The 10,230-nt window shown below is 38.8% G+C and overlaps 1 protein-coding gene across 1 annotated transcript in view; it reads right to left on the reverse strand.

Annotated features, from left to right (window-relative positions):
- The window catches only part of DNAH10 (dynein axonemal heavy chain 10), a 58,320-nt gene extending 48,134 nt beyond the window's left edge, over window positions 1–10,186 (reverse strand). Inside the window, exons 1-11 of the mRNA XM_074606964.1 lie at window positions 9,949–10,186; window positions 7,851–7,996; window positions 6,942–7,047; window positions 5,856–5,971; window positions 5,147–5,372; window positions 4,289–4,446; window positions 3,344–3,574; window positions 2,499–2,689; window positions 1,826–2,024; window positions 1,192–1,386; window positions 430–600 (exon numbers count right to left, since the gene is read on the reverse strand). Coding sequence (XP_074463065.1) covers window positions 430–600; window positions 1,192–1,386; window positions 1,826–2,024; window positions 2,499–2,689; window positions 3,344–3,574; window positions 4,289–4,446; window positions 5,147–5,372; window positions 5,856–5,971; window positions 6,942–7,047; window positions 7,851–7,996; window positions 9,949–10,186 — 1,977 coding nt within the window. The remainder of the gene's footprint in view (window positions 1–429; window positions 601–1,191; window positions 1,387–1,825; window positions 2,025–2,498; window positions 2,690–3,343; window positions 3,575–4,288; window positions 4,447–5,146; window positions 5,373–5,855; window positions 5,972–6,941; window positions 7,048–7,850; window positions 7,997–9,948) is intronic.
- Window positions 10,187–10,230: the final 44 nt, after the last annotated feature.

Here is a 10,230-nt window from a genome sequence, read left to right on the forward strand (position 1 = left end):
GTCAGGAATTATTTCTGCCTTCACAGTTGATCTCTGACACCTTTTGGTCATACCATGAACTTGTCCATCACAAAAAAGCTGTAAGGTGTGAAAGATGTATTTGCTCAGGAAGGATTACTGTTGACCTACTGCTCACAAGGTAAAGGAATAGCCGCAAGCCTTGTCACATTCAGAGTACATGCAAACATCTTTCAGTTACCATACAGTGCCACGTACATACAGATATGCACATCCGTTTCAGCAAATTAACCATCCTATTTCTCCAATAGGCTCCAAAAAGTGAGAGCAATTATTATGTTTATTTTGTAAAACTTGTCAGTCTTTCAGGTAGTAAAGGACACTACAGGTATTTAGACATATACACAGATTTAAGAATGCCACTAGGTAGAGAGCTTCATGTACTACGTAAGAAATCCTTAAATTAAATACCTCTTTACAGTATTGGTCCAAAATATCATTGAACTTCATCATCATCTGCTTATTAATGGTTTCACGAGAGCGGATGTGTTTGAAGTTTAAGAGCATGTCAAGTGCAGCTTCTGCTGATCGAAGGGTCTTAAAAGATTCATCAATAAATTTTTTGGAATCTTCTTCAATAACCTAAACAAAGGAAGATGGCAAAGAAATGCTATCATTTAGAGATTCATCTTGTAAAACCAAGAAAAGAGGGCAAAATGAAAAGACTTTTTAATAAGAATGGTCAACCATATTTTTACTATTTTTTTGTCTTATAGATTACTACAAACTGATGCCTTTTCAGTAAGCTGCAGGAAATTAATGTAAACTAATATGTTTGCTGGGCAGGTATATAAATCCCAAAAAACATCATAACAATTTGTATTTTGTCGGTATTCTTAGCTGAGGGGTGAAGGACTGAATGAAACCAGAAAAGGAAGTACACAAGTACAGGGAGGTCATATATAGCCTCTGTTCATACTGTAGCGATTCTGCTAATGAACAAAAAGTGTGCTTCACCATTTTCATGATAAAGTGAAACTATAAACAAAAACAACTTGGAAACAGCATACTGACTTTAAAATATGGTCGAATTCCTCACATTTTCATTCACATATTTATTTATATACTCTTTTCTTTTGCAAACTTATATTTTCTTCAAATGAAAACATTGATATTCTAGAAGGAATCTATACATAAGACGTAATGAGGGGGATCACAGTATGTGGTACTTACTGAAACTTCTTCTTTAAATTCTTCCATAATTAATTTCCAGTCATGTGCATTTTCAATGCTAAAAAGATCAAAAGTCAGTTCTTCCATAGGACTAGTTAGTCTATTTACTGCTCTCACTAGATCATCAACACGCTTTGGATCCCCTGTGACAGCTTTCAGTTCGGGACCAAATACATTGTAAAACTCTTCAGTGATCTGTTAATTCAGAAGAACATACCAGAAAACTGTATTTTTAATGGTTCATGAGTTATCATGCAATTGATATACAGATTCATATATGGTCAAATTTAATATTATGGTATACTTAAATGGTTATTTTATCTAAAATTATTTCTTTAAGATAGCAACCCATGAAAACTGCAAATCTGTGAAACAGTTGTTACAAGTCTGTCTGTTCATAACAGCAACATACACAGTAATATCTTTTCTCAACCAGTACCTTGAGAAGAGTTATTTTGTCTCAAACGTTAAGTTCCATTTTGTCGGAATCAAAGGCACTGCTCAGGTCTTAAACACAAAACCACTCACAAAACTAAAAGCTGCGAACATTTCAACAGCTACAATACAAAATAATCTCCTCTACGGAACAAGACACTGATCACACAATCCCTTTTTTTATTGTCTATATTACTACCTGCAGAATATCATACAGATCTTGACAGATTGAAGCCATATAATCCGTTTTTTCAAATAAACGTTTTCGGTCAAATTCCCAGTGTTGCTCTCTTCCTGATATTTCAATTTGGGCACGAACAGCAAAATAACATTCCTTCCATTGTTCAAGAGTGCTTTTGGCTCCTGCTATTTTCTTTTTTGCAGCAGCTCTATCTTCTCTATTAATCAAATCAAAACAGTTAAGATACTATAGATAAAAAGACTATAGATAGAAAACTATATCTCAACTGGATTAATATGCCCTGGTTTAGCAGCTTCTAATTATAAAAGATCTAGGCAAAACTTAAAACTGTGAGGTCTTAATTTTTAATATGACTGATTTTGAGAGGAGATATTATTTCAGTACTGATTTTGATTATATTTCTGTCACTTCTTTATCACTATAATTCTATTGGGTTTATTAATTTACGTCCTTTCTAGACAAAAGAGGACCAGCACCGATTTCTTCAGGGCTGATTCAGTAACTCATGAAAATTACAAAATAAATTGACTTTTAATTGACCTTCTAATACAACTTCAGATAGTGAAAAATGATGAAACCTGTTGGATTAAAGTGCTATCTACTGCACTTCCTGTAAGACAAGAAAGTTTTTAATAAATACAGCCCAGTTAAACAGGAATCCAGTACTTACTTAAACAGCGTGTGTAAATCCACAACTTTGTACACTCTTTCTGAAATTTCCCATGCAATTCGTTCCATGAGTGGTACCATCCGTTCATCCTTGTTGTAATGCCGTGAGATAACCCATACCATTCTCAAGGCATTCATCAGTGAAGGAATTGTATCCAAAACAACATGAAATCCAGTGCCATATGTTAAATTCTATTAAATTTATTATAAATATTGTGAATAACATGTCATGAAAATATACAGATACATACTCTATAAACCAGTATTTTTTCTATAGATACCCAAAGTTAAGAAATTCTGTGACATTGTAAAATAAATTACCCAGTCAAGGCAACACCTTGGTGCCCAAGTAACACACTTGGTTAAGGATGTGCAAATCTGCATCGATTCTCCAAATGCTTTTTAGATCCTGTCTCATTAATATTCTCTTTTCTGTAAAAGATGTCCCAAGACTGGTTTTGGCTTAACTCTTTATTTGGATGTTTGGATGATCTTCAATAAAGCTTAAAAATTGAGACATCAGCTGTAATCAGTGATAGAAGCTACCTCAAAAATGGACTAGAGGAACCTTTATTTTCCCCAATTCAGCTATGCTAACAAATTTTCCCAAGCCTGTGTTTTACAAACCAAGCTCTTCACAGCTCTGGGCTTCTGCTTTCAATTATTAGAACAACTGTCACTCAAACAAAACAAGCAAGCCTTTTTTTTATTAACTATAAAAAAGGTAGAGTATATCTTTATTGTTGATAAAAAGTAAAAAATAAACAACGGATGATTGTGTCAACAGAGAAACCAAACTCAGACAACTCAGTTAAAACTTCACAAAGTCTTCTTAAGGATACATACCTTCAAATGGCGTTCAAGAGTTGAAAGAAACTTAACATTATCCATAGCTTCCACATGACATTTTCTGAGGTCTCTTAAGACTATCTGTAAATCTCCAGTATGCTCAGACTCAGCTTCCTGTAATATTGCCAAGACTTTTTGCACTTCTGGAAGCTTTGTCTGTTCAGTAAGAGCACTTAAAGTATCATTTCTTTCACGCCAAAGGTTAATTTCTGCAAGTGGACCATCACCCTACAAGTAATGTGGAATAAAATAAAAATTCTAAATTACTGTTACACAAGAGTGAAAACCTATAACCAGGACTATATTTGTTCCTTCTTTTCAATATGCTGTATGCTCAGAAAACCCTGACATGATTCAACCATGCAAAAAAAAACAGACGGAAGAAGATCCTTGAAATCAAAAGTTTTACACACACTGAAGGGCACTGCTCATGAGGAGTATATCCCTGAGTTGAAGCTGGAGAGTCCATGCTTGCAAAAGGTTATGCGCAAGTAACTTTGTAGACATTAAATACCACAGTATGTCTAATGGTATTGCTCATATGTGGAAGTGTTTGCAGAATCAGAACCTTACAATTGTGGGGTTTTTTTGTTTAAGAGAGGACTTTTTTCAAGCAAAAATATAGTTGTGTATTTAAAAAAAAATCACTGCAGCTTTTAAAACTGCATGGCTATCTTTAGAAGAGAGCAGATAACAAAAATGTCTTAGTTTTCCACAGTTATCCTGTGTGGGTAGGATCTGCAGCGAATTACTTTATATTCTATTTATATTCTATTTCCCAGACTCACACAGTTCCTCACTACTTTTGTTCTACTTTACATCAATTAGTAAATGGCTTTCCAACAATCAAACATGAAGACGGACTAAAAATGAGCACAAACCGCTCAAAGAGATTCTTGTGGGGAAATGAAGTAGTGTTTCCAGGAATAAAAGCAGCATTACCTGTGGAACCTTCTTCAGTTGTTCCTCTAGAGCTGTGGATATTAATTTCTGCCAGGTCATTGCATAACTTTCCAGAGCTTCAACCACTTCTGGAACTGTGGCAAGAGCACTCACTTCTCTGTCCAGATTTATAGTTGGCATCTCTAGTTTAATATTTCCTATTGGAAGAAAAGGCACACTAACTGTCTTGTTCCATCAGCATTAGTGAAGTAACATCACTGAAACGGCTTATGCGTTCCATCTTGTTAGCTACTGGACAATAGGTAACATAGCACCTGCTCTACCTATGTGCGAATACGTCAAAAAACATCCAGTTGCTTCACAGTTAACACAGTGCAAAGAAATATATATTCCTAGAAATACATTAAAAGCACTTAGTTTCAATCCTTAACCCAATCTCTAACTATTCAGAATTCGGTTTAGGGCTTTGCTGAAGAAGATTATCAATCTGCTTATTGTAGGCCACTACGCTCCCCTTAGTGTCATGACAGCAGCCCCTGTCAGAGAAGGGATGCTAAACAACACACGAGGGTCTCATTTGGTCTACCACTTTCTATACCCTGCTATGGCCTGAGTCCCCTGAACATTGGTAAGCAATGAGGCATGTTTACCCTCTCTCCTGCTCTTATTCCAGGCTGTTTGAAAGACTACCACTGATTTCATCTATTTCTCCATACTGCCTGCTATGCTTCAGGGCAGTAAAAATACTACTGTTATCAGCAAAGATAAACTTTCATCAGGTCTGGAGCTTCCCCAGAAACTGTATGTGTTATTCTATATAAAGCCATTCCTAGGTGAAGCTCTTTCTACTGTCATGTACTCTAAAAACCACAGCACTGGCTTAGGCAGAATACTCACCTTCAGTTTGTTGTGTAGTCTGCTGAGTAACACTTAGGAATTTTTGCCTGCTCATTTGAATCTCACTCCTCATCTGAATATTACAATATTCCACAGGCTGTTCTTTCTTTTCTGCAAGCTCAGTCGTGAGTAAATTCCTTTTTTCAGAATCTGTGTTTTCACTATCTGGATGAAAGGAAGTTTCCTCAATCTGCTGCTGACTATAGGAGACAGCTGGTGAAAGTGCCTATAATTCGAACAGGTACCACAGATTAGATGGTTCATATTAAAAAAGAAAACAATAAAAGTCAGCTTACTAGCAATTCATTAAGCAATGGATTGTTGTTCTAAAATTTAATCTAAGTGCATGTCCTTCCATTTCACCTCCTTAGCATCATTCTCTCTACCTCAAGTTCTGCAGGGGAATAGCTCCAGCATGCTTTTACAAAAGTCTATCGGCACAAAAATAGAGGTATCTGGTGTCACAGTCTTACATGTTTCTCATATGGGGCCAGACAATTAAATAATGCCCATCTCCACAACTTCACAAAAAACTGGGAAACAAAATATCAAATAAGGATTAACAAAAACTTCGTTTTGGCACATGAAGGTCACTCATCGAATACTAGTATTTCTTATGCATGGTTCATATTGTCAACAGAATACTAAATAGGCAAATCACTCATAGAAACACTCAAGACTACATATATAAAAGCTGTTACACGTTTACCTGTGAGATGGCATTCTTTAGCATCAAAAGAGTATCATCAGTCAATAAACCAAACTTTATCACTTTAGGAAGAACCTCATTAGCTTCACTCAGGTCACTAGGTTCAGCAACTCTTTCTAAACAGTATACAAACAATTAGCATAAATCTAATTATTTTATACAGAAAGCATAAAGTCCTTTCCATAATAAGTTAAAGCTCCAATAAAACAAACACTCAAGTGTTATCATCTGACTCTAAGTCTTTACATTCCAGCCTTATAGGTAGGAAACGGTTTTCTGTTCAAACAAAACAGAGGTCTTGATTTGAACTCCTATTCTACAGACAGATCAGGAAAATCTTGCACAGAACTGCCATAAAATGACCAAATACATTATCATAATTTTCTTTTTTTCTCAATTGTCTTGTTTCTAAAAACTGAAACTAATGGGCACGTACAAAATATTTAGTAGCTTCAGACAACACATGTTGCTGCTTGGTGAGCCCACATAAATGCTTATGCTGGGACCAATCTCTGGCACTAAATTAGACATAACATACTGTTGATTGTTCCTTGACACAGGTGTGAAAATACCTGTTTGCTTTAGTGTAGAACCTGTTTCCTATAGGGCTAGAGTCAGATACTGAGGTCTGATTACAACCTGAACCAGAGCTACTCCAGATGCTGCAATAAATACCAGAATAAAACATTCTGCTGTTGTGTATCAGAATTTGAGTCAGGTCAGGAAGTCTGATAACCCAGTTGTGCTTATCACTACCTTATTGTCTAACTTTCAGATACAGCTCCTCATCCTCCAAACATCGTACACAGTTCTAGCAGTTGTAGTAACTACATCTTCTTAGTTCCTCTGGGTGCAGCATGAAAGCTTCATCCTTGATGGTAAAACGTGGGAGATAGCTAACCTCCCATAAATTTCATATGAAGAGCATTCCTGATTCCTGGTTCTACTCTGAGAGTATTTGTACCGAGTTAATTAATCTGGATATGCACTATCCTGAATCCCTGTCACCATCACCTTTTCTCAATGTGAAGTAAAGTTCAATGTGACACTGAAAACGCTGAGCCTGCAGTTATTCAGGGCACATACCTTTGGCGTCTCTCAGAAAATATACGGTAAAGTCTGATACAAATTCTTTGGGAATTTCATCAAGAGCCATGTAGAGACAGACTTTGACAACTTTCTGTTCTTGTAGCTGAAACGGAAAATAAAAAGGAAGTATGACTATTACTGTTTGCTGCCACGTTTCTTAACAGCAAGAAAATGTTTGCCTGCTGTTAGCAATAGGACAGAATCATTAGTTTAACTCCATTATCTTCACATTGCTGCCCAAGTAAACTACTAACACAAATTAAATGTTAAAAAACCACTCAGCTAACAGTAAAAGCCATCAGCTTTAGAAACAATGTTGATTTCCAGACCAACAGGACTAAGAGCATTAGTGCCTGAAACAAAGGAAAGCACTCAAATGCCTGCCCCCCCGTGCCTTTCTGAGAACGTGCAAGCACGTACTCCCCTTCCACCTGCATCTCAGTCATAAACCAAGTCTAGTTAGAAACCCCAGACTCCATCCTGACCATCTAATTAGGTAAAAGACTTGAGGTACAAAAGCCTTTGTTCACTGTTCCTTACATTCTTCTCCCACCGTGTCTTTAGCTAGCAATTACTCCAACTGCAACTTTTCTTTTCCAAGCAACTCTGGGAATAGCTAATGTGGTGCCTGAGTAACTCTGCTGCATTTTCTCACCAAAAGTCAGCATTTTGCCAAGGAAATTACCTTTGCAATCTCTTGTCAGTCAACGTCAGAGCCTGTGGCAGACACCACGGGCCATTGCTTTTGAACGGAAATTCCTGTTCTCGTAAAATGTTCTGTTCTGCTCTGAGTACTTGCTCTGCACTGTACCTCCTTAATTTGCCTGCCAGTTTTACTGAAACAGTTGCATCAGAAAACCAGCATCTTCATATCCACAAAAGAACAGAGTGAAATACAACACTTACCTGTGGTGTGTGTTCCATACTATCAGTTGTAGATCTTTGCTCCAGTTTACTCAATTCAGACCCTCTAGAGAGAGATGATACGTGACCTGACACACTTTCATTGTCTGTAGGTTGTAGAGGGGATGCCTTGCCCTTTTCAGTCACCCCTAAGAAAGAATAACACGAGTACTGAATTAAAAAACAGGTATTCCATTTTTCTTCTCCAAGTAAATGACTGAGCATTTTCTTCCATCTTCAGCAACACCTTTCAACAACCAACCATCAAAATCTGGTGTTAATTGTACATTTTCCCATAGGACAGCACTATTGCTGAAGAACTGAATCCAAATATGCAAGTCACTACACTGCATTCCACAGGTAACTGGGCTTTATTTAGAATATCCTTACCAGCATTTTCCAATGCAATTGATCTTCTATGACAAAATAAGTAGGTTAACACATTTCAAGGTGAAACCCCTTTGTAAAAGGAAATGCAAACAATTAAGGGTTTTGTCGTGACAGATCTACGATGTGGAAAATGTTTATAGTTATGTCATGCCCAAGAGGTGATGGTGAAGACACTGTAACACAGGAACAACTGCATGAATTCCAGGGCCAGTCAAGAATTTCAAACTTTATTTCATTCTGTCTTTCAGAAGGTGCACCATGCCTTCTTCCCCTTTCAGCACAGGCTTCTGGACACTTGAAAGTGCAAAAAAGTATAGTTGCATCCTCAACTGGATCATTTGTGTGCTGATATTATTATCAAGCAATAAATAATTTTCCCTGTCTTACTGCTTTTGAACATTAATCTGCAGCACTGCAGGTGCCTCCATTCAGAGGTGCAGAGTGGGAAGTTGAATTGTATCATTCCTTTAGTCTACTTACACCCACACCAGGCTTCAGCACTTAACTTTCATTGTCCTATCTTTTTTGCACAGTATGAACAAAATTCTTTTATGGATATAAAATACCAGGCCATGACTCTCTGCTTCTGCAAGTAACTGTTTCAGAAGCTTGTGGAAGTTACATAGATACTGACAGCAGAGAAGAAAATTGAATCTCTGAGCCATAGAAAATCATTGCTCTCTTCTGACACCCTTTCTATCACTTTTTCTTCATTTTTTCCATTTTTTTTGTGAAAGGCTGCTCTGCAATACTGTGGTTAAAGTATTAGACCTATCGTAACTCTTTACAGGATCACTTTTATTCTCAACAAACTACACCAGAATAAAGAGAAGAGCTTGCAACTCTCCAGGGGAATGAATTAATTCCTACTAAACGGAACATACTCGTTTTATATATTTTCATAAAATTAATCTCTAGGAATCTGAAATTACAAAACCAGTAAAAGATGTCACAGACAAAGACTGGATAGAAGATCTATGCTTGTGGGTTGGTTTTGTTCACCCCAGTCTCTTTCTTTCCACCTGTTTGGAAAAGATGAAAGGGCCAAACTAGGATAGGTTTCTTTCAAAGGAACATCCTGAGGGAGAAGGTCCTGAGAAAAATTAAATTAGCTACACTGCCCAGGACACTATCCACAAAATCAGATCTACTTTTCTGGGAAAAGAAGCTGTTGATGTTACAGATACAGCTGGATCTGCTCAAGAGAGCCATGTTAGCTAGTCACATTTAGCCACCACAGCAGTATGGCCTGCAACGATTACACTTTGGCCGCTCAAACCACCTACTTCCTTCCAACGCCACAGAGGAGGCTGTTTCAGTCAACTGCTCAGGAAGGAGGTTATCCGGGCCTTCCTCCTGCTGCTCGTCTGCAAACTTGTCTGTGTCACCTGTGCCTGCACGCACACAAAATGGCAGGAAAGCATGACAGAACCACTCCACAGCAGGGAGGGTGCAAATCCCACCAAGGCACAACCAGAGAGGAGAAAGGTCATGGAAATGGGTGGGATAAAAGGGGTTCAGGAGGACCAGACACAGCCCAAGGGACGGAAAAGCAGGGAAAGGGGTAAAGATAACGGGGCTAGGACTCAGGAGATGGGACAAACTAGGGCTTGAGGGAGGGGGAAAGCAGGAGTTGGGGAGGAAAGGTCAGAGCAAAGGGGCGTTTGGTCAGGCAGTGCCCGGGGGAGGGCTGTGCAGGCCGGGCCCTCACCCACTGCCTCCTCGCTGTCCCGGCCGCGCCGCTCGGCCCGCAGCAGCAGCAGCGTGGCGCCCGCCTCCCTCTCATCGTCCCCCTCCCGGGTGCAGCGGTCGAAAAAGAGCAGCACAGCCCGTCCCTCCTCGCCGTCGCCGCGGTTCAGCAGCTCCTCGAATGGCGCCGGATCGGTCAGCCCCAGGACGGTGAGCGCTCGGTCCCGCAGCCACTGCACCCGCACATCGTCCAGGATCATGGCGGCGACCTCCGGGGCCCGACCGACGCCTCCCGGTGGCCACG

Source organism: Larus michahellis, chromosome 13, assembly GCF_964199755.1.
Source record: "Larus michahellis chromosome 13, bLarMic1.1, whole genome shotgun sequence".
NCBI classification, from domain to species: Eukaryota; Metazoa; Chordata; class Aves; order Charadriiformes; family Laridae; genus Larus; species Larus michahellis.